The sequence below is a fragment of the Amphiura filiformis genome, chromosome 1 (genome assembly GCF_039555335.1).
Source record: "Amphiura filiformis chromosome 1, Afil_fr2py, whole genome shotgun sequence".
Lineage (NCBI taxonomy): Eukaryota > Metazoa > Echinodermata > Ophiuroidea > Amphilepidida > Amphiuridae > Amphiura > Amphiura filiformis.
Genome location: NC_092628.1, coordinates 73,419,382 through 73,445,084, shown reverse-complemented (window position 1 = coordinate 73,445,084; position 25,703 = coordinate 73,419,382). Strand labels below are relative to the sequence as shown.

Here is a 25,703-nt window from a genome sequence, read left to right as displayed (position 1 = left end):
AAGGTCTATAATTTAATATGCTGAAAGCAGCATACAGAGAACGTACATGTCATGTCCACTGTGTGAGAGAACATGCACAACTTACAAGGCCATGCGAATGTTTACCTTGGTGATGCTACAAGAAGCAATTAGTGCACTTGAGCTTGGGTTCATAAAAAATCTTGATAACAAACTCGCAGTAGGCCCCCCTATGCACTGACGTGCTGACCTGGTCAAGGGAGCGCACCACCATTAAACGCGCCCATTGAAATACACGGTAAGAGGCCTACATTTGGATCTCGTTTTGGCACTTGAATTACGTATTTCAACTATAAAGCTTGGTATCAGATTAAAGCTGATCATGTGTAGAATATTATTCTTTTAACGGAATATATTGCTAACCACCGACTTTTTCTGTTATTTTGCCGCAAAGAAAAATTGTGCAAATTTAACCCTAAAAATCACTCAATTTTGGAAACCGGACGTTGTTCAAATTCGCGCCAGAACTTCAACTCTGAAATAAAAAATTGGGACTTTTTCTCCGAATTCTTCATGTATATACTTGTCGGAAGCAAATGAGCTGAAAACGGCAAAATTTGACTATACGTTTAGAAAATAAAGCCGAAACAAGCTCAAATAAGCGGTGGACTATTTTAACCGAATTTCACTGTTACATAAATCGTGGAGTGATTTGGTGGTGCGCCCTCTCAAGTCATTTCGCATGCTAACCTTCTATATTAACCCCACTACTCCTTTAACCCCATCACAAAATGTTACGCCAGCCGTTATTCGCTGGTTTCCGATTACATCACAGTGATCACACGTTGTGTATAAACGAGAAAATAAGTTTACTCCAAACCCGGAACAACAACCGGAGACAAAGACTTTTTCAATTCACGTGTCATCCACGTGCAAGCTGACCGTTTGACATTATCTGAACGTTAACTTAATGTCCCTCCACATTAAAGCAAAATATAGTCCCATGACAAACATTTCCTCATCATTCTTCATTATCTTCTTTGAATTGATTGTCAACTTCAGTAGACCTATACAACAATTGTATACGACAATAAAACAATTTAACATTTCCCACAATTATTATTATTTGACATGCATAATTTATTGCACGTGTCTGCAACTCCATGTGCATGTCCACGTGACTAGTATGCACTGACGTGCTGACCTGGTCAAGTCATTTCGCATGCTAACCTTCTATATAACCCCACTACTCCTTTAACCCCATCACAAAATGTTACGCCAGCCGTTATTCGCTGGTTTCCGATTACATCACAGTGATCACACGTTGTGTATAAACGAGAAAATAAGTTTACTCCAAACCCGGAACAACAACCGGAGACAAAGACTTTTTCAATTCACGTGTCATCCACGTGCAAGCTGACCGTTTGACATTATCTGAACGTTAACTTAATGTCCCTCCACATTAAAGCAAAATATAGTCCCATGACAAACATTTCCTCATCATTCTTCATTATCTTCTTTGAATTGATTGTCAACTTCAGTACGGACCTATACAACAATTGTATACGACAATAAAACAATTTAACATTTCCCACAATTATTATTATTTGACATGCATAATTTATTGCACGTGTCTGCAACTCCATGTGCATGTCCACGTGACTATGACCATTTCACGTTTACTGACCTCTATAGCTCCATGTCCCTCCGCATTAAAACCATAACAAATAGTCCCATGACATAAATTCGTCATAAATGCACAGTTATTTTCGAAATTTTACTGTCACTTTCATTGACAACAATTAATACAACAGTAAAATAAAAATGTCAGCGAAAATTTTACTTGACATGCATTATTTCTCAATCTAAAACAAATCACTTTTCGATGACGTCATATCTCTATCCCTACCTTTATCGTGAAATTATCCAACTTTAACTATGCCTTGCGCGAAGTAAATTAGCGGGGCTAAACTTTTCGAACAAACACAATACACTAGGACATATTATTACACGTAGTACAATATTTGCCATTTGCGACATGCCTGGACATTGTGCAGATTTACAAAAAAAAATGTTTCAACAGTTTAAATATATACGCATTATATCATCAAACGCAATCGTGCAACTTCATTTTACTGGAACTCTACTATCACTAAGTACGCCACAGCCTTATCAACGAACTTATGCATATGCAAATGAGCCCAATTCTATACAAAATTGACACCACGCATGCGTCTAGCTCAGTGAAGAGGCCAGAGAGTTTCTAAAAATAGTGTGTTTCTAAAAATAGTATATTAAAATGAATGTTTTTTTCTAAATTATCGTACACAAACTCAACGCATATACAACAACAATTTTACATAAGTCAATCTTGTTATACATAAAGCTACCAAACACAAAAACAATTTCCACAGTCACAATTATGTGTCAAATAATTATATTTTATCCCCAGCAAATTCCGTATTATATCCGCCTGCGGAAACAAATTCCGTATTATATCCGCCTGCGGAAAAAAAAATGTTATCGGTCTACAAAGTTGCAAAAACCGCGCCAGATTACATACGTTTATTCTCGAGATATTTGGAATTATGTAACAATACCTCAATTTGGCGCGAGATTTTCTTGACTACTTTCCACCATAAATCAGGCAATGTCCATACGCTATTGTGTTTATGCTAATGTCATTACGTAATCAAGTATTTAACATCGCTTTTTGTTTTGAAAGACAAAAGTACAAATTTGTATTTAGCGTAAGTAACAGTCATCCAAGTCATGCATGAGCGGAGATACACCATAGGCTATATATATATTTTGTTGTCTGTCCCTGAAGAAGAGCTGTTTATCAGGGATCGATACAAAGGGATAGGCATCCTAGTATTACGTAACAAACCGGAAGATGTAGTTTAAGTCTAGACAATAGGCGGATTAGCGGCCATTTTGTCTCCTACATGATTTTATTCACGTGTCCTTATACTTTAGTACACAAATATATAAGTTAACAGGTTTACAATTTTAAAATTATATTTTGTGTATACATTATATTCTGTAGTAAATCGATCAAATGACGGTGATTGTTCAGGTATTATATGCTTGATAAAATTAAACTGTCTGACCAGCTAGTATTCTCCTCCGCCGATAACGAACCGCACAAAATTAACCGAGTGTATCTGTGTATGGAAAATTGCCGTCTCTCTCCGCCCATCATGCCGCTCGCCGCCTGTCTGCTTATGTGAAAATGTGCACAGTTCGTCTAGTAGGGGAGAGCGGGGAGTGTTCGCCCTAGGGGTATGTTCGCCCACCCCTTGTTTCTCAGCACTACGGCTATCGGGGAATCTGGTGATGGCAAAATTAGGTGACATAGGTCATTATAAACTTCTCATATTAGCTACGCGATATATAGGAACGTGTTCATCGAACTGCAGCCAAAACAAAAAAATTGCACCAAAACGTAATTTTTTCTTGCATTAATAATATTGTATTACCATTGATACATAAATACATATGGTTTTAATGGAAATCTTTATTGGGAACATATGGGATTTGTCAAAGATTTAATGCAGTTATAAACTCCTTATTCGATTTGTATTTTGCACACCCTGAAGAAAATACAAAAATGTGCCCAAGGGGCACTTTCGCCCTTTGAGGATGGGGCATGTTCGCCCTATATCTTCACCGGGCGTCCTTACCCCAAACTTGAGGGCGAACCTGCCCCATCAGCGTATTATGCAAAATATTTATAATTATACCATTAAACAAGGTAAAACTACTGAAAAACACGTTTTCTAAAGTTATGTGGTATCAGTATTACTCATACCACCGTTAATGTCCTAATCCATAATCTCCCCGAAGTTGTAAACATGATACGTTTAAGCTCACTTTGGACCCCTACACCCTGACCCTGACCCGACCCCTGCAACAAATTTAGTGACTCCCCAGATGAGAATGAATGCCCTGTATACTCTTGCTAAATGTTTGCATTTAATATGTTATTGTTATGCAATGTTTAAACCTTCTTTTGTGATTAGGGTTAACTTACCCCACCATATGGGCGAACCTGCCCCAATATGGGGCAAGTTCGCCACTTTGCAAAACTTTTTTGTTTGCTCTATCCTGTTACTATTGTAAGGCCTATGGTTCTGGGATTGTGGCCGTATATAGCTAAGACATAGGGCTTTCACATGGGCTAATCAGGTCATCCCTAACCTTAAAATTGACATCGCTAGGCTGGTCAGAAAAATATAGGGCGAACACTCCCCGCTCTCCCCTACCCAGCTACAATATTGTTCCCATGCATCCAGATGATGTATTTGTCTAACCTATTTCTTCGTAGTTCTGAAAGTCCCTAGCACACAAATTGTGTTGTTCCCAAAACAAAATATTGTTCCAACTTTACATGGGTTCAAATGTCAAACTTCATCAAATTGTGTAGAAAACACTAATGTTTTCTTCTGGTCATACGGATTCAGAAAATGTATAGTTTTACCTGTCTAGGATGTACCATTCTTGGCTTATTACCAAAAAGGTCAAAGGTCAAAGGTTTTAAAATTTTAAACTTGCTCCAATTGTGATCCAAATTGTGCAAAATCTTCGTTTTGATAAAACTGTGTACCTGTTCGTCCAAGTCATTTCATGGAACCTTTTGCTTGTAAAATGTATCATCGTCAAGTATTACGATTAATAAATAAATAAATTAATAAAACAGGGAAAATATGACACAACATCCAATGGGGAGTAACACAATACATATAAACAAAGTTAAAAAACCAACGTTTCGAAAAGACAAAACTTTTCTTTTTCAAGGAGTGAAATAGGAGACATGCTCTCAATATAGTGGAGACCAGCTCTGATCATAAAAGATAAGAGATAAAAAGCTGCATTGACTGAAATATTTTATTTCCTGCTTTTGTTTGTATGCTTGCCTGGATTAGGCCGAGTAAAAAATAATACATGTTTCTCGTCCGCGCCCTCCTCATTTTTTGAAGATTTTTCAAATTTCTTTTTATTTTGTAAACTTTCAGTTATATCTTGTTGAAAAAGATGTTTCAGAAGTTGAAACTTATTTTTCGGCTTAATAAATGCATAATACATCATTTAAGAAGAGTTTTGTGATCACTAAAGGGGTCTACCTCTCAAAACAATAAAATAAAAAGGGCATCCTCCTTTTTCTCAGACATCAATCTTTATGTCGAATACCCGAAATATGGTGCCAAATACAGGTATTTAGCGTCGTTTTCCAATAAAAAATAAAAAATAAAAAGGCCCTCATTCTCATAATTTGTAAAAACCCGGACGAGAAACATGTTTTTATTTTTACTTGGCCTTATCAATAAATCAATTTAAATCAAATCAAATTAATTTTATAGAAATATTACAATAAAGGATTTTCTATCTCACTATACTATATTGTGAACTGACAAAGTCAACGTGCCTGAAACGAAATTATTTTCTCTTTAATGTGTAGGCCTAAATAGTACCATGAATATCTCAGCATATCATTAACCTTTTCGTACAAGTGCACCTTTTGAAAATATGACCTTTAGACCCATTGATCCGGAAAATTACAGGTCGTGTATTTCCGTTTTCTTGGACGCAGATATAATAGACGTAAACATTGTAGAATGGTGGATCATTGTGAAAAATGGACTAACATAATGTGACTTTCAAGTTAAACGTCTATCGTGTATTATACGGAGAGAGCGATGCGCGGTTACCTGTACCATTTTCTCATACGGATCTATTTGAGAAAAGCAATATAGGCTTACATGTAAAACGGTAAGTGTACATCACCTCATATGCTTAATGTATAGGCCCTATAGGCTTATAGGTGGGTACGGTGTGAGTGTGTCATAGAAGTCGTTTACCGTGTTTCATACCTACCCGGATCATTGCACCATTCTTTTAATAGATATTTAAGTTATTTGGATATTATTGTATTTGATAACATAAGCGTAGGAACCGGGCGGGCTTGTGGGGGCTCATCCCCCTCAATAATTTTGATCTGGAGGCTCAGCCCCCAATAATCCAGCGGGTAATCCAGATGAAGTAAAAAAATGTAGCCAGATACCGGGGAAAATGAGTGTTTTTGACATATTTCCTGACACCGAGGGGGTGCGAGGCTCGGGAAACCCACACGATGGGTCACGAAAATGTTTTGCTTGGTCAGCCCCCTCCCCAATTTTGAGAATCCAACGGATAATGGATAATAGTTATACCTATTATGGTATTTTAGATATTTGGATAATTTAGATAACACAATGAATTTTATAAATTTCGACATAGGGATTCCCCACAAAACAAATATCTGGGAATCCCTACCGTCACTTAGTGAAACAAGGTGCTAAGACATAGGGGATTCCCACAAAACAAACATCGAGGAATCCCCAACGTGATATCAAAAAACATCTAGGATCAAGGGGCTAAATATAGCATCGCTAATTACAGATCCAGGGAATGAGGTCATCCAACTAAAATAGATATGACGTCAAAAGTTCTACCCTACTTACCCTATAGTTGAAGTCATATTAAGATTAGCAAGTGTTCCAATTTTAGAGTTGCATAGCCTAAGCTTGCATAATAGGCCTAAGTGTTGTCTCAATGTTGCAGGGACTCAACATTTGTTTACACCTTTCTCTTATTTACATAGGCCTACTCGTAGATATCTAGGATATAAAAAAATAAAAGTCTTACATTTCGTCAAATGAATACTTGCAGTAAGCCGGAAATTGCAAGATGCAGGCTATCAAGTGTGTTTTAGTTGGAGGTGGTGGCGGAGCATATGAATTGTATGATGATGGCCAGCGTCATGATTTGAAAACTGCTTTGGCTATTACTTACACCACCAACAAGCTTCCTACTGAATATATTCCCACTGTAAGTATAAGGGTCATAGGTATGTGTGTTTTTCAGCTTTATACTCTTTTATATTTTTATACTCTTGGAAAGGGAATTGCATAAAGCCCTTATCAGAAAACATTTTTTCAAATGACGTACATGTAGCAGGACATAATAATTAGACATTGTTCATTAAGAAGTCACGTAACGGCCAAGCAACAAGCTCGCATCAACAAAGCATTATAAGACACAAACAAGTCGCTTGATTTGTTTTTCTTTCCCACAAAATGTTAGTTTTCACTGTCAGATATATTCCTTTTGGATCTAACCAGATTAAGCAAAACAAAGAAAATCGCTATTTAATATCGGCGCATATGTCGCCAATGCACGCCACTCTCTCTATCGTGACTGTGTTCGGTCATTTTGATGTGTTATCATGGTTATAATGGCCTTCTCGCACTCCGTGTATATGTACAGTGTATCATGTGTATGGGTATCACATACACGTTCGGCTAATATTTCGACTAATAATAAAACGACGTATTCAATCGTTTATTCAAAACCTTGTTACAACTACACAGAACCTATAACCTTGATTTTTACAGAGGATATGTAATACTAAATACATTTCAATCATGTAAAAATCAGTATTTAGACCAAACTTGAGGGCGTCCTTCTCAGCAAATGTTACAATATGGCTTCAATGCTAATCTGTATCTACCCAAGAAACTAGCACGTATCATGCTTTATACAGCAATTATTACTTACTTACTTACTTACTTACTTACATAAAGAAAGTCCGCACTTATGTAACCCGTCCTACACCAAAACCTGATCGTGTTTTTTCTACCAAACACTCTAAATTGACAAAGATTGATACCACCAGTATATGAAATTTGGTGCATTTTCAAATCAAAACGATGCATGCGTTCGAAATTGCTTTCTTGCCCACGATGGGCAGCTGTCGACTATCCCAAGTGCGCGCCTTATTCAATTGTTAATTTAAAACGCATGGATTGTTGCAATGGTCAGGCTCCGCAATTTACCTCGACAGGTCCGCGTGGTCCGTTTCTAATTTGCAACATTTACAAATGCACCAAATTTCATATATTGGTATCAATCTCTGTGAATTTAGAGTGTTTGGTAGCAAATGTGGTATCAAATTGCAGCTAACAAGATTCTGCACACGACCTTATCACTCAAAATGTCATAACACGATCAGGGTTTGGTGTAGGGCGGGTTGCATAAGTGCGGACATTCTTTATGTGAGTAGTTTATATATCCATTCATCTTCATTATGATGTATGTGATAAAATATGCCCTTTTATATGTAGCTTTCGTTACTTTTGTGCATGACGTTGTCCATCTTTGTATAATAACACTATTTTGTTCTAGTCATTATGAACAGCAACATAATAACAACTTTATTTGCAATGCAACGTTCTTGCCAAGTCTGAGTAGTCCTTCAAACTTTTTTATGAAGACTCGGCCTATGTAGCGAGGCCAAACTCGGCCTTCGGCCTAGGCCGTATGCATTTTACACCATCTCTTGTAGATTTACATGTGTATTTGTATATTTTAGGTTTTCGATAATTATCAAGTAACTGTAATGATTGGTGGAGAACCATACGCACTAGGAATATTTGACACTGCAGGTAATAACAGATTCAAAGTTTAAGTTTCTGAATAAATCGTACTTACTGTGAATTTTTCAACAACAGTTATTAACTTTTTACCTGGTCTTTTTAAACACTAGGGACAGGGCCGTTCCGACCATTAGGCCAGGTAAGGCGGTCGCCTAGGGCGGCAAACGCAGAGGGGCGCAAAAACAGGCGAAAAAAAAAAAAAAGAAAAAAGGGGAATGGAGAAAGAGAAGGGAAGACAATGAGTGCGGATAAAAAGAAAAATAGGAGGAAAAATAAAAAGGGGCGAAAAGAGAAACAGAAAACAGGGCGGAAAACTGATGAGTTTTCAAGGGGGTAACCCCGGCCCCTTAACACATTTTTGGTATGCTTTGGTGGGGCGGCAGGGAGAGGCTTTGCCTAGGGCGGCAAAATCCATAGGAACGGCCCTGACTAGGGAGTGGCTATAAGGGGCTGTGCAATAATTTTGAGGCTGGTGGGAGGGTAAAATGTGGGGGGCAATTTTTTTTACACACATTTAAACGGAAGCTGAATTTATACAGAATCATTGTTGCAGTCGAGTCTTGCTGAAAAACGATCCCTTGATCAATTTCCGTTTTCAGGGCGTCGAGACGTCAAACGATAGATTACATGTTATTTAAGACTCATCAATTCAGTGATCCAAGTTTAAAAAAACCTAAAATTGTGTATTTTCAGAATCACGAGTTACCATAAGTTGAGAAATATGCATGACCCATCACTCACACTTGAATGAATTTCAATCATAGCAAACATTTTATTTCTATAATACAGGACAACAGGATTACGATAGGCTACGGCCACTGTCATATCCACAAACAGATGTCTTTCTCGTGATTTTTTCAATCGCTCTGCAAGCAAGCTTCGAAAGTGTGAAAGAAAAGGTAAGCTTTTTCTTTGAACAAGTTCATTTGGAATGTATAGATTAGTTTTTTTTTGTACAATCCAAGAAAAATTAAGGTGTTAGACTCACATTACACTAGTGGTTTTATTAGACTGGCAACCCATCACAGCTGACTGTTTCCTTTTATAGGCGACAGGAACCGCCGTAGAGGTCGTGATGAAATTGTCAAAGATTTCACAGGTGGTGTGCGGCAAAATTTAATAAATTCAAGACTTTTCCTTTGTCGGTCGTGTAGTTGAATGGGATTATTTTGAAATTTTAAAACGCTTACAATATCACAAACCAAGCAAGTATATTAAGAAATAAAGTTTAAATGTTGTTGGTTAGGCTCCGATCACTCAGTGTGAAAATTGAACAGTCCAGGCGTATGGTAAGTAGTATGCATCAAAAGAAAAAACCAATATACAGGTAGGCTAGTATGAGAACATCCCTGGTTTTTTTTAACAAGAAGCATATTTATCGATGGAATTCCTGGTCCTTGATCGACAAAGCAGCTTTTTGGATCAAGAAATCAGCTTTTTGGAATGAAGACACCGGGCTCTTCACTGAGAAAACCAGTCTTCTCTTTTATTGGACAAATACTTGCCAAACGAGGGAGAGGTTTTGCCTTCTTGTTTATTCCAGTAAATCATGCCGCACACCACCTGAAATATCATTGAGTGAATGGTTCCCCACACGCTCACCGGTTTTCGTTTTTCGTTCAGAAGTCCTGAACTTATATATATATATGTACACGATGTAAAAGTAAGAAAAAAAAAAAAGAAAAAGAAAATTTGCCACTCATAGAAAAATATCATTCTTCATTAATTTCCAGTGGGTTCCGGAAATAACACACCATTGTCGCAATACGCCTTTCATTTTAGTAGGCCTGGAAACCGAGATAAGGGATGATCCTCGTTTACTGGAAAAATTAACCAAGCATGGAGTAAAGCCAATAACCAGAGAGAAAGGGGAACAACTTGCTAAACAGTTGGGAGCTGTCAAATATTTGGAATGTTCTCTCAAAACGCAGGTATAAATACAACGACTGCACAGTGACAGAAGTGGGTAAGTACAATAGCTGCCTTGTGAAAATTGGCGATTTCCACACTGTATTTGCTCTCATATATACATGACACCTACTAATGTCAGCTATTGCACTTACTCACTTCTGGCAATGAACAGTCGACACACAGTGTCAATGCACCGATATCTTTATGGCGCAAATCGCCGTGATGGTAGGTCGAATCCACGTTCTTCAATAGCCACGAATGGCCATTTTGTTCCGACCTGTTTAGTAGTTTTGAGAAGCATAATGGGCCGAGGGACATCCGACTAAGGCTATTGACAATAGGCTAGTGACTGACCTCTGTAGATATCAGTGAGCCTGGTACGTCATCTGCTTTAGACTGCCTCCACCAGTGGTCCCACTGCGCTATAGTACCGTGTTATGTTCAGTAACCCGAGTGTTTACGAATGAGGGCAGCTGTCATTTTTTTCTTCTGCACATATAAAATCTGAGTTTTTGTCAGTTTTTGATTTCAAAACGCACGATTGTTTGTCAATACGCACGCTAACGACTTTCATGTTCTTTCAACACATATATTAATGCAAGCCTTACAATTGGCTTCTTTAGAAAGCAAACATTACGGGAGATATTTAACATTTTCTACCCAGGTATCCAAAGATTTATCGTCTGAATATCAAATCGCGCATAGCAGATAGATGTGTATTGATCCCGGGTATATTACCAGGCGTTGTCGCTGTGCGACAGTTGCTTTTGATTCTGTTATGCCTTCCAACTTCACGTTTATCAGAATTGATATATTGTTGCAATTGTTAGTGTGTTGGTGTCCTTTGGACACAGGGTGTTGTGATGCGTCTAGTGCATTAGCGAGGTAGATTAGTAGTAGCATGTAGTTTAGTGCTTGCAAATTTCTGCTTTCAGCTTCTGCCGCTGGCTAGCCGTAAGGCGAAAAGGGAAGCAGAGTACGTAAGCCTTCTCCTGCCAGTACATAGCCTCTCCTACATCAAGACTCTTACAGTGCCTCCCAGCGACAGCACACGGTAACTGGGTACCCCACGGCCCCAGGCGAAACTGTAAGGGATCTCGGAGCAGCTTTGGGCCCCAGAGATGCGGCGCGCAGGCCCACCGGCGTGTGGACATGCCCTGGCGCCCATCAACCAAGCCCCAGCTATGGGTCAAATAGCTGAGGTAGTTCACTACCTCAGGCGGTTTTGAGATGCAATCTCTTGTCTCCGGCAGAAGGGCGTTTCATAATAGTTAATACTCTATGGATACGGTCAGTGAACACAAGCAGGGAGTCCTGAGTCCTGTACAACTTACCACATCTGGTTGGAGACGGAAGTGGTAAGAGTGAAGGGCGTTGATAAAATGATTTCTCATTATTATACAGCGGCCACAAGACAACTGTGAGAAGGCAAACTCCTATGTTAAACCATTCTGTAGGAGTTGCGACCGCAGAATTAAGCAGCAAAAGAAAAAACTATGACAGCAAACCTAAACTACACTAGGGTTAGAGTCCCTACAAAAACACCAACTCCTGGAGCTGACACGGATTCTGAGAAATCAAATGATGGCTTGTCCTCAAAGCCGCAAGGAAGGGACAAGGCTGACATATGTGGAAGCAAAAGGAGTAACCTTATGAACTGCAAGAAAATTGTCACAATCTCCACCATGAATGTGAGGACCATCAGAGAGCAAAGATGCAGCGAGGAACTAGTGTGCAGCTTAATGGCATACAACATAGACATCCTGGGGATACAGGAACATCGTATAGTCCACAAGGAACCAGTCAGATATGAGAACATCCTTGGCCAGACGCTAATTACAACTTCAGCTGTCAGAAATAGAGCAGGTGCAGCAACTGGCGGAGTTGGCATCGTTCTCAGTTCTAGTACAAAAAGCTCACTAGCTAGCGTGACACATCACACAGACCGTATCTTGGCTGCCAACTTTCAGGGTAACCCAGCAACAACAGTAATAGTTACCTATTGTCCAACTAACGTGGACAATGAAGACAACATTGAAGCACACTATGACAACTTAAGAAGAGCCATTGATTCCATCCCAGCTCACAATGTCCTTGTTATAGTAGGAGACTTCAATGGTAGAGTTGGAACTGGAGATGCAAATTATACCTATCATGACACAACCAACAGAAATGGAAAGTATATGGTAGATTTGGCAATTGAGAAAAACCTCATAATTGCTAATACCTACTTCAGAAAGAGGAATGGAAAGCTGTGGACGTACATTAGCCCAACGGGAAGCAAATATCAACTGGACTATGTTCTGATTCGGAAAAAGTGGAAGAACAGCTTGCTGAACGCTGAAGCTTATAGCACCTTTTCCAGCGTAGGATCTGATCATAGGATTGTATCAGCAAGGATCAGACTAAGCCTAAGAAAGAGCAAAGCTTTGTCAAGAAAGAAACACTACGACTGGAAGGTACTGTGTTCAAACAACAAGTTACAGCAGCAATACACAATTGAGGTACGTAACAGATTCCAGCCTCTAGAAGACATCAATGAAAATGCAACCGAGCGATATGAGAGATTCATAAGCGCCACTGCAGAAGCAACAGAGAAGATCATCCCTGTTAGAAAGAAAATCAGGAAGGCGTGCTTCTCAAGTGATCACAGAGTAACAACAGCAAGACAGAAAATCAAGAAGGCTTATGAGACATATCAAGAATGCACAACCGAAGACAACAGGCTCAGTTATAATCAGGCAAAGTCTGAACTAGCAGGAGCCTATAACCAGGCAATAGAGGACGATCTCAATATCAAGCTGAGAGAAGTTGAAATGGCTCATGACAACTGTAAGCACAGTCAGAGTTGGAGACTGATCAATGACATTACAGGAAGAAAATCGTCAATGAGGGGCCAGCTGAAAGGAGACACTCAGATGGAAAGGGTTAACAACTGGTATCATCATTTCAAAGATCTACTAGGAAGTTCCCCAGATATAGAGGGAGAAGATGATACGATAGAGCCCATCACAGATGATCTCTCGATTGAGGTTGGTCCTTTTAGCCATGAAGAATACACAAAGGCAAAGACAGCAATAGCAGAGGGAAAGAGTAGTGGAGAAGACGGCATCCCACCCGAAGTTTTAAAGAGATGTGACCTAGATGACCTGATGCTAGGATTTTGCAACGATGCATTGCTGAAAGAAAGAATGCCTGATCAGTGGTCTATTCTTAACATAATCCCAATACCAAAGTCAGGAGACCTAAGTGAAGGAGGCAATTACCGTGGCATCAGCCTATCCTCAATAGTAGCCAAAACCTTCAATAGGTTGATACTCAACAGGATAAGACCCAAAGTTGATGGACTTCTGAGAAACAACCAGAATGGCTTCAGAGTGGGAAGAACTACCGTCAGCCACATACTGGCTCTTAGAAGGATAATTGAAGGAGTGAAGGCCAAAAATCTACCAGCCATTATCACATTCATTGACTTCCGAAAAGCCTTCGACACTATTCACCGAGGCAAGATGCTACAAATCCTCAGAGCTTATGGGATACCAAAACAACTTGTGGATGCCATTGGAAGGACGTACAAGAAAACGAAAGCCAAAGTGATCTCCCTGATGGAGAAACTGAGCTGTTTGACATCGTAGCCGGCGTTCTACAAGGAGATACACTTGCCCCGTATCTGTTTGTGATAGTGCTTGACTATGCCTTGAGAGTGGCTATAGATGGCAAGGAAGAAGCACTAGGATTCCAGCTTGAAAGGAGAAAGAGCAGACGAGTTGGGCCAGAAGTGGTAACCGACCTGGACTTCGCTGATGACATCGCCCTACTGTCAGAAGAAATAAATCAAGCTCAGGAACTGCTGCAAAGGGTAGAAACATCAGTTGGAAGAGTTGGATTAAAGATGAACGCCACCAAGACAAAGTTCATGTCCTTTAACCTAGATCAGCAGGTTAACATCAGCACGAATAATGGTACAAAGCTAGACGAGGTGAAAGACTTCAAATACCTCGGAGCATGGATGGCTAGCACAGAGCATGATGTCAAAACGCGCAAGGCAGCAGCTTGGAGAGCATGCAACAGCCTAAGTAAGATCTGGAAGTCTGCTCTACCAAAGAATTTCAAACTGAGGGTCTTCAGTGCAACAGTGGAGTCTGTGTTAACGTACGGATGTGAAGCCTGGACCATAACTCCCAAACTATCTAAAGAGCTGGACGGCTGTTACACCTGTATGCTTAGGGCAGTGTACAACATCCACTGGAAACAGCACATAAGCAACAAAGAGTTGTATGGAGAACTCCCAAGGCTCTCTGAGAAGATCAGAGAAAGGAGAACACGCTTCGCTGGCCACTGCTTCAGAAGCAAGTGTGAACCTGTCGCCAACCTGATAAACTGGGCACCCAAACTTGGAACAAGAAACCCTGGTAGACCACCCCTTACATATGTAGATATACTCAAGCAAGACACCGGACTGGAAGCATCTGACCTGGGAACGGCGATGCAGGACAGGAGGATATGGAGAGCTGTCGTGGTTCGGGAAAACCACCCGAAATAAGCAGTAAGCAAGTAAGCAATGCCTATTATCATGGATCATGGAAATCAATTTTTCTTTAATAAAGGTGCTATAATCTCCTAATGTGGTATGTATAGGCAATCTTTAAAAGTAAATAAAAAAAAAAGGGTTTTCATCTAATTTGCCTATTTAATTGGCTAACATTTTTGATAATTATAAGGTGTTAAATTTTAAATAATTAATGGACCCATGGAAATGAGCTATGAACTTTAAACTTTTTAAATTTATATTTGTTTGATGAAAGAAAAAAGTCATTATATCTAAAAATGTTGTTGTCAGATTTTTTCTAAAGTACCAAGAAATGTTGTTTTTATACGTATAAAAACGTGCATGTGTAGTACTTTAGGGTACTTTTTTTGCCAAAATAAAAAATCTAACTCGGACATTTTGTTGATATGATTTTTCTCTTTCATCTAAAAAAGCCAAGCTTATGAATTTTTACACCGTTTAAAGTGAAAATCCAAGTACCGGCAATTGAATATTAAATATACAAATTAAAATGATCATTTTTCCTTCTTGACCCAAATTTGTTTATCATGAAAGTCTTCCCTTAACACGATTTGCATTGTCTTTTAGAAAGAAGTAAAGAATGTTTTTGACGAGGCTATCTTTGCAGCACTTGAGGCACCAGACCCCGAGCCAAAGAGCTCGTTGATGTCGAGGTTATTCGAGGGAGCCAGGAACATATTCAAAGATCAAACCCAGGAATCTGATACAGGTGAGATATTTATTTTTCTACCGTGCGTTAATTAATTACCAGGCACAGAATCCTTAAAAGAAAAAGTACGAAACTTTTTAAATACATTTTAATCTGATTGTACTTTACAATCATTATATAACAATGTAGTCCACCGATTACATGATATTTTGAATCAATAAGAATCCAACCAGGTTTTTCGTCCCTTCTATTTTACCTTTATTTTTGTTTTTAAGCAGACATAGCTCCTAAAGAAATTTTGACAAAAGGGCCAAAGGCTCTGCAGGCGTACCTTAGAGCTTCACGTCACGGAACAAGACCGATTTATAGAACACGGATCATGCTAGTTGGGCAGGAACGAGTTGGGAAGACCAGTCTAATGAATTCACTGCTTGCACAAAAGTAAGGAACAGTAATAATGAAAAGTTTTTTGAGTTACCGTAAAACCTCGTCTACAAGCATATAGAGTGCTTCTGATGAAAGCTAAATTAATGCCGGCGCCATTATGGAGTTTGAGCAAATAAATTACAGATCCAATCATATACAAACAAGTATTATTGTAAGACAAATTTATTGTATTGGTATATTTACGCTTGTTTCGTATTAATTTAGCTTCCATAAAATACTATATATGCTTGTAGACGAGGTTTTACGGTATTGCTTTTTACGGAGAAAACAATAACACATGTTTGGAAAATATGCAATCGGATGAAAAAGTGTCTCTCAATATGGAAAACATTTGTCTTGTTTATCGTAGGTATAGTGCTTCGCAACCAGTTACGGACGGAGTTGATACGACGAAGACATGTAGAGTTCCGATTCACAAAGCTGGATCTTCGTGGCATCTACAACGGAGTGGAATAGAAGGTAGGCTGTAAAGCATCACTGTGGTCATTGTAAAATTTTAGTATCATCGTATTTAAACATGTTTTCCTGATATGCATTTTAGGGATGGCCATACTAAGGAGTAGTGTTTTGGGCGGGAAAAACGATACCAAATTAAGTATTCTTCTAGTCAAGGTTTCATAAAAAGTATAATTTACCCTTCTATGGCGCATCGTTCTTTACTATGTGTGGTCAAAAACATGTTTTGAAAGAGGTGTCAAAATATTAGTTTGATATAAAAAAAATTAAATTAAAAATAGTTTGCACTATCCAGGACGTGCCATGTACCCATGTAACGCAACAAAGCAGGTCACCTCCAATTGAGCCGGGCCTTTGAGGCCTATTGACCTTCATCGATTTTGCCGCATACAGAAACAGCCTAGACAGTGTCAACTATTCTTTATTTAAATTGTGATATCGAGCACCCTTTTCATAGTTTTGACCCCATACAGCCACAAAGTTGACATTTGACCTTTCTGGTAATAAATCTAATGGTACGTCCTAGATAGGTTTAACTATACTTTCTTCTAAATCCTTTGGTGTAATTAAAAAAAAAAGAATGCAGGAAGTTTGAAATTGGTTGAAATTTCACCACAATGTTACAATTCATTTCAGAGCGCGCAAAGAAGATTAAAAGTGAATATATAAAAGCGATGGGATACAATATGGCTAAAAACATTTTACACCCTGAGGAAAGTGTCGCTATGGATACAACTAGGAATTCTGCAACCTTGGCAACCGATATTGAATCGAGCGGGAACAAGACGGAAGATGAGAACGCAGAATCGAAAGCTCCTGTCAGTAGCTCATCAAATATAGAGAACCTACCTAACAATACAGGAATCACAGATCTCGTGGTAAGATTTAAATGTGTTATCTGGTTTACTGTCTTATCAAAACTGTTATCTTACTTCCTTTATTTTGTGTCCGCTTTGTGAGAGGATATTAAAAATATGTCAATTTCAACTTACAATCATTTAACTGAAACTTGCCTGATTAGTATCATAATATTTTCTTTCAGGAACAACAGTCATCGTCGAAAGTATCGAATAAAACCACACCGATTGCATTAACCGGTAAATATACTAATAACACCAACAGGGTAAATACGATACTAAGACCAGGAATTAAAATTCAATTTTGAAATTATTCAAATGTTCGGTTCTCAGTTCGGGTGCCTCAGATTTAGATTTTCGGTTAGGGCCTGTCACGAGAATTCAAATTCTTTGTTGTGTTTACACTAGTCCGTTGCTGTATATGAGGCCCTATATATAAACCTGACCAGCCATCTCCGCGCGCTAAATTCGAGGACAGCGTGATCAGAGGAACTGAGCCAGTCCTATGTCGTGCTAGTTTGTGTTACAGACTGGGAAGCAAGCTAGCGAGTAAGGATCGCGAGTCGTCTGTGACAAAGACTGATGTCGAAGTAACATTTTTGCTTTTGAACATGTACAATTAGCTTTTGATTTTTGCACACGGTGAAGTGACACGTAATACTTAGAGTAGGATGATCTTGACAAATGTCTGGAAAAAATAGAAGATATCATTTAAAACACAAATTCTGTGTCGGTTGGGCCCGTTGAACAGCGTCTTTTCCGTTCCTTAGTCGACATTTTTTTTAATCTATATATTCTAAGAGTTACCACCAGAAATTTTGAAGGAGTTGGATCAAGAGCTAGACAAGCAGCGACAAAGTGACAACAAAGATGAAGTTGAACCTGTTCTAGAATTTCAGTTCTGGGATTTTGCTGGACAAGATGTCTATTACAATGCACATCAGGTAAGTTGAAGGTATTCGAAATGGTTTATAAAAAATACGATAATCATAATAATGATGATAGCGATGATGATCATAATAGTACTTATTATTATATTTTATGATGATGATAATAGTAATGACGAATATGATGACGAGTGATGACATTGGATGATGATGTAGTATATCTTTGAAATAATTGACTCTTGTTTTTTAGTTTAATTACCGGTATTTATGTGTGACATTGAGCAGGTGTTCCTGAATCGTCGTGCAATATTTCTGCTTGCCTTTGATCTCAGTACAAATCTAACTGATCCGGTGGAAGTTGGCCATGTGTGTTTCGATCGGGTGAGCATCAATCCTAAATGTAGTTCACTATTATCATTATTAAAGCTCATAGCTTCAAATCGTCTTTTTTTGCTCACATTACCCTATAAAGGAGTCAAGACGCACATCCCGGGCGCACATCCTCGTCGAAAACGTAATTCAATTACCCGTCCATCCCGGTCAATTTGGTTAGCTGGAAACCTACGCCTATAAAAGCATCTTAAACCACTGTAGGCCTACTTTCTACCAATTTACACAGGCTTCTATACTCTCTTCGTGTTCCCTATAATCAGAGTAGGTCAATTCTGGCGATTTTCCACTCATATTGACATTCCTCTTGTTAACTTGCGTCATACATGTTAGTGGCACCTCTCTCTCAGTAACTTCAAATATGTCGTATTTTTCCAGAACTCGTCAAAGAAATCTCGCTTCCATGATTTTACGGGTCTTGAGTTCATAGACTTTTGGCTTCAATCAATCTATGCATACGCAACACCAATGAGCGACTCAATGCAAAGCACAGATGCAGATTCTTCACAACATGGAGAAGACACATCACAAAATAGAGAAGGTCGTGGAGCTGTTCGAAAACAAAAGGATGCTTCATCCTACAAGACGCCACCTATTGTAATTATAGGAACACATCGGAATCACAACCGTAAACAGGTTACTCCAGAACAACAGGTATTAATTTGTCCCGGGAATTTGTCACCTGCCTGTTTTCCTACAAATATTGTTTCCTGTACAATAATACTCCGTTGTTATCAATAGAAGTCCAGCCTTGTTATAGAAAGGTATTCATAACAATGTAAGTTGATGATTTCATAAGGGTTTACTACACTGTCGTGACCCCGGACCGGGGACCCGGAGTTTGGTTATGGGTAGGATATGCTGCTGAGAATTTTAATTTTTTTTAAAAAAATTGCCAGAAATCTTTGGCAAATCGATACCAAAGTTTCATTGATCTACCAAATGGCCGAAAATGCGACCCATGTTGACGACCCATGGTTATTTTACTGCCCAGTTTTACCGAGTCCCCCGGCTGTCATGGCTGTCGTGATGGTGAGCATATATGCGGACAGTACCGTGAGTTATGCTCATATATTTTGCTATGTTTTGCAGGCAAGAGAGGAGGCAGAAAAGAAACACGAGATATCCAGTGCAATCAAGGGCAAGCCATACGAGAGGCACGTCATCCCAACAATATACAGCATCGAAAATAATCCAAAGAATAGAACCAAAGACGATGAAAAGGTATCACTCCTGCCCAAATTGCCCGGGGGGGGGGTAATTGCATTAGTTTTCGACAAGGATGCTCGTCACGAGCTGCCCAACCGCTCCCCATTTCTAAGAGTAATTTTGCGAGTAAGAAACGCGGAAGTGTACTTCGGTTATATTTATGAATATAAATACGCACATGACTCATGGGCACGACGTACCAAGACCAGCAAGCGTGACCAAATCCTCATGCATCGACCACTATACAGAAAAGCATAGCAAAACTTTTACGCATGGCGTCATTCCGAATTTATAATATGTTATCAAAAACAACATTTTGAAAGCATTTAATGACGGAAACGTTTACAATATAATCACAAAGTTGAACAAAATAGACAGTTTTGCTGCACAGTAGTCTCATGTTGTTCCGCCTTTGCATTCAAGGAAGACCACCCGCTATGTAGAAGGTCACTTCGAGACTTGCTATCTGCAAGCTGTTATGGCAGCGCGGAGGTGGTCACGTGCGTATTTATAAAAGCGCATTTATAAATATAACCGAAGTACTGTCTAGGGAGACAACATGACATATTTACAGATTTTCCCTTCTTTATTGGGTAGCTCAACTTACCTGGCGGTTCAACTTACCCCGCTCTCCCTTACCGTACCCTCCCTGGCTATGCTCAATGAACAGGTTAGCTCAGTTTAAGATGTACAAGAAAATACAATTTTCAGAATTATACAAATTATACAAATCCAAAATTTGGGTTTACGTACCTTAACGACAGTTTCATGTTAAAACTCGACACTGTCTCAAATTGACAGATCATTGACCAATCTATGTACATCAACATCGGCTGCTTCCTGCTGGTGTAAATGGCACTGTTAGGTTAAATATGCGGAAGAAAGTAGTTCCCTTCGTTTCTGTTGGTTGTTTTGGCCCCCTCTTTCTTAACCCAGATGGCTTCCTATATGGGTCTCCTCTTTCTGTTCTGCTTCTGTTTTTGTGACTCCTCCCACCCTATACATGGTGTTCTGTGCGACGTCAGCCTGCAATGTGATGTGTATTACTAAACAGAAAGGAAGATATCAAAATTAAGGAGGCTATCAAATTATGCGGCTACCATGAGTGGGCTTTCAAACAAACGGGAGTCCAATACTCTTCCAAGTTTGAGAAAATATGACATTAGAACCGCTTTTAAAAGCCACATCAGACGCATTATGTGATAAGTCATATATCATGTATATCGGAGAAAACATGGAGAAAGGAAGCTGACAAAGCTGAAAAAAATTTCACTTGAACGCAAAGACAAGCCTCCATTCTAGAGAAGGAGAACAAATCTGTTATTGCAGATCTCGTTGAAGAGAAAAAGCATGTAATCGGATGGGAGAACTCATAAATCAAACACACTGGATAAGGGAACAGTACAGAAAGAGGAGACACATAAAAGAAGCTATCTGGGTATAAGAAAGAGGGGGACACTCACCAGATACAACTGCCGTCGATGTGCACGGATTATGAGAAAGTATTTTAACACTTTCTCATAAGACTTAAAAGTCTTAGCACGCACTGTAATTGAGTGATGGACTTTAATATTTGAGGGTAAGAATAGATAAAACAAGCGACTGTATTTTCAATGAATTGCAGATGATCCATTGTCTTCGCACTGATCTAACTGAAATTGCACTAAAAGAGCCGTACATGGGAGAGAGAATACCCGTCAGGTGGATGCAATTTGAAAGTGTCTTGCTTGATCAGGCAGCCAAAAAGACTCACTACATCACATTCGAAGAGGTAAGGGTGCCTTGGTTAGGTAGTAGTAATGTCCGGGTAGAAGAGAATCGAAGTGGGTGGGCATATTTAAACTCATTATCGAACAGGTATGGACAAATACGGGAAGGCTTGTTTGTTTAAACTGTAATTTCGCGCGAAGATACGCTTGGGTCCGGATGGGATCAGGCTCAAACAAATCCTCCAACCAGGCTACAAAGCCCATATCATGCTGGTCTATGAAGAAAAAAAGAAAGATCAGATTTGAAGATAAAATCAAGAAAAAGAAGACCATTCCCATAAAATGAAGTGACACATTTTATTTGCGACTGATTGGACATGTGAAAGATTGAGGCTTCAGCTTCCTGGCCTGTCAAGATTATAACCTGTAGTAATGTGTGTCATGTACACAACGCATAATATTATAAAATGAATGGTCTCAAGACATTAACTAAACTGTTTTGAAAGCAACTTCACAGTATTATATTCAATTGGGCATATAGATGACCCAAACTAAAAACTGAATTCAGTATATGTTACACCAACTTCACTTATTGAGCAAACTATGATTTCAAAAAGATCACTTATATTTTCATAAATCAAACAGGCAAGGAACCAGGCTGCCAAACATGGAATTACAGATAATATTGAACTCGTAACTGTCCTTCAATTCATGCACGACTTGGGCACCATCATATACTTTGGATCAAATGATGACAAGGGTGAACCGTCTTTGAAAGATTTGGTCATCTTGAACCCACAGTGGCTGATAGACATCTTCAAGACGATCATTACAGTAAAACCAATAGAAAAACAAGTAAGGTTAATATAAGGTCATGGAACACATTAGAATTTGGTCGTCTTTTTCAGTTCAAATTGTACCTTTCGAGGTTCAATAGCGTGACAAGTTCAATCAAAAGAATGATTGTTTGCATATCTATCTGATATAAATTATCAATTGCTTCCACAGCGAACGGTTAGCCCTTATTTATTGGATTTAGGATGTTTGCTACCCGGGTTTGCTATCAAAGTACAGATCATCATCTTATTTATATAGCCACAGTAATTTTGTACTATCTGCCATTTGATGGTTATTATTATAGAAACTATGTCGTTAAACAACAAATTTGGCAAATAGTCATTACAGACTCGCACATTTTTCAAATGGATGTTTTGTTATTTAGTGGTCAACATATTGCGATAGATGGCAACTACTTGCAGACAAAGGCATTCTACAGGACTCTCTCATCAACCACATCTGGAGCAAACATCTTCATCTCAAGGATGAGTTGATAGCCATCATGGAGAAGTTTGATCTTATCTGTCCACAATATCCTGATGAGGAAAATGGAGAGGTATGAGTTACGTCTGATTTGATTACATTATTTATAGCCACGTAGTTTCTTGGATGAATTGCACAGTAAAGAAATATCTTAACCAAAAGTTAAGTTACATTTCAAACAATTTCTATTCTCAATTTAGGAAGAAAAGGCTTACTATGTGCCGGCGTGTCTTAGACCTCCCCAATCAGCTCAAGAGAAAGAATCAGGAGAAATTGCAGACGGAACTTTTTATCTCAACTTTTACGAATATCTGCCAGGTAATCATCAGTTCGAATTACTTTGGTAACCGATCGAGTAGGTAGCTTTTATTTACCAAATTTATCTGACAGAATTAAGACATTTTCAAAGTAACAAAGCATTGATTAATTAGGTTACGGTAAAAGGTAAATACGGTAAACGTTTTGTACTTTCAGATGCTGTGTTCAACTACGTAACAATCTATGCCGCCAGATGGTCTCAGGAAAAGTTTGGAATCCCACCCAAGCTTTTCTATCGATTAGGTCGCTTTACTGTTGGCGCCAAACACAATCGACACTCATATCGCATGGAGATGCAAGCTGCAAGACCAGCATGCATCAAGGTAAACTTTGAATGCCCGCAAGCTCTGAACATTTAAGAAAGTCCTATATAATCACTGAAACAATATATCATATTTGGTTTTTTATCATATGCTAGCTGGTCTTTATTAACAAAAATGAAGAACACAGCATGAAAATAGTACACTAAAGAAAATGAAGAAGATCACTCCCAACAGTTGTATACTCTCAGCTTTTGGGTCAACGGGATCCAAACTTATCTGCCACTATTGTCATGTCGATACCAGAAAACCAAATGCTACATGTAATTATACTGTTAATGAGTTTCCCAACATTGTAGTAGATAATACCCGGTACTCATTTTAATCTCAATTTTACTTGGCTAATTATTTTCCGCAGGTGGTAGTTGAAAGAAAGCAAACGTACGGGATTGATGAGCGTCATAAGGCCACAGCTCCATCTCCAGATATTTGCGAAGAGGTAAAGTTTGAAATACAATCTAAATCTAATAATTTCTTATTCTTCTTCGGCTGCCGTCACTACCATCTGGCTGCATCTCCTTACCTCCTTCTTCCCAGCTGTTCTGTTCTGAGCAAATCGCTTAGCTTGCACTAAGTTCATTCCTCTCTATTCTTTGACGTTGTCAAACCATTGTTGGCCAAGATATGTTAACTTTCTTCTATTAATTTACCACATTTAAAAGGCAGCCATAATGGGGTCTATCCCCGCGGCCTCACCACGCACATAATACGCATCTCTCTGTTTTGTTGGTTTAACCGTGTCCTCATTCAGATTATTCACTTCATGCAACGGACAATGGAAGAACTTCGAGGTAAATGGGCCCGTGGCATCAAATTTGAGCTTTCTGTTGCTTGTGTAGCATGCAGAGATAAAAGGCAGTCCTTGCATTTGATACCCTTGACAGACAGCCACCAAGAAGATGAGGAGATTTATTGCGAGTTCACAGAGGATCACATCTTGATGAGTTATTACTGGAAACAGCTTCAACGCCAGTCAGAAAGTGAGTGAAAATATAAATAAGCTGATGCTATCTGTAACTAGTAATCAAGTGAAAGATTATTTACGTGCTGGAGCTCGTTTCCTTACAAACTAAGTGAAATGAAACATGGTAAGGAAACTTGCCAATCCAATCACATTGAGGCAACCTACAAAATTAAGGTTATGCTAATGATTTGTGGGTTATGCTCCATCCTAGGTTATGCCCTGCTCTTCTATATAATTTGAATTTCTACAAAACTGATGCATTCATCTGGTATGAACATGGTGATGGAAGCTTGTTATTGTCTAATTTGGTTTACATTAATTTAAATTACTTGCATCAGGTATTATAATGTATAAAATGTACAAACAAATGTAATAATAATGATAATAACAGGCTCTTATATAGCGCCCTTAACCCAGAGGGTCTCAAGGCGCTTAACAAACGAAAAACCAAAGTACAGCATTAAAGTACCAGTATACTTAAGCCTACAATATATAATGTATTGGCTTGGTATAGCCTATAGGCTCATTTATAATTAATTTAGGTGTTCTCTTGTTGAGCAATTATGTAAGGGCCCTATATAAATGCTGCATTAGATTAGACAGGTCTCCAACATCTCCAGCATTATCTTTAATGTATCTGTTAAATAGCATTGTGCGTTGATTTCCTCTCCCTCTTTTTTTTTTTTTTTTCCATGCCGCTTTCCTACAGGTACCACTGAGATGTCAGATAGCGATTTCAGAGCAGTCATTAAACAACTTGATCGAGACGACCTTCAGAAATTATACATCGAACTTGAACTACAATCACAGGCAGTGCAGAAGGCTGAATATCGGGCAAACACAACTGACATTGAACTACAAGCAATGGAAGTGCTACGTATGTGGCGACAGGAAATGAGAGATAAGGGACAGTTGGCAACAAAAGAATTGATACTGCACGCACTGGAAGAATGTGAAAATACAGAGGCTGCGGAGATACTGGAAGAAATTTGGAAATAAACCTTTTGAATAACTATGTCAAAATGTAAATGAAGTTGGATGTGGGAAACATGTAAAATCATGGCCGTCATATTTCACCTCATTATGCAAGCGTGAAAGAGCAACTTCAAACAAGGTTGGTTAGCCATATGTACAGCCTGAATCAAAAAAAATTGTGCAAGTGAAAAGCGCCCTCTTTGGCGATTAGAAAATATTGTTGTGACTTAATGCTTGCATCGACGTCAAGGGCATAGTCTTAGCTCTCAAATGCCGTTTAGTTTGT

General features: G+C 38.8%; 1 protein-coding gene across 1 annotated transcript; it reads left to right on the top strand.

The window, feature by feature from the left end:
- Window positions 1-5,542: 5,542 nt before the first annotated feature.
- LOC140152953 (uncharacterized) lies at window positions 5,543-25,464 on the top strand. The gene is made up of 22 exons (XM_072175509.1): window positions 5,543-5,730; window positions 6,670-6,828; window positions 8,372-8,444; window positions 9,225-9,334; window positions 10,169-10,366; window positions 15,484-15,625; window positions 15,844-16,006; window positions 16,362-16,471; window positions 17,105-17,346; window positions 17,511-17,565; window positions 18,127-18,269; window positions 18,498-18,593; window positions 18,981-19,256; window positions 19,695-19,826; window positions 21,436-21,582; window positions 22,166-22,375; window positions 22,743-22,913; window positions 23,041-23,158; window positions 23,315-23,481; window positions 23,837-23,917; window positions 24,230-24,458; window positions 25,152-25,464. The coding sequence occupies exons 2-22, from the start codon at window positions 6,688-6,690 to the stop codon at window positions 25,439-25,441; spliced, it is 3,294 nt and encodes a 1,097-aa protein (XP_072031610.1). The 5' UTR covers window positions 5,543-5,730; window positions 6,670-6,687; the 3' UTR covers window positions 25,442-25,464.
- Window positions 25,465-25,703: the final 239 nt, after the last annotated feature.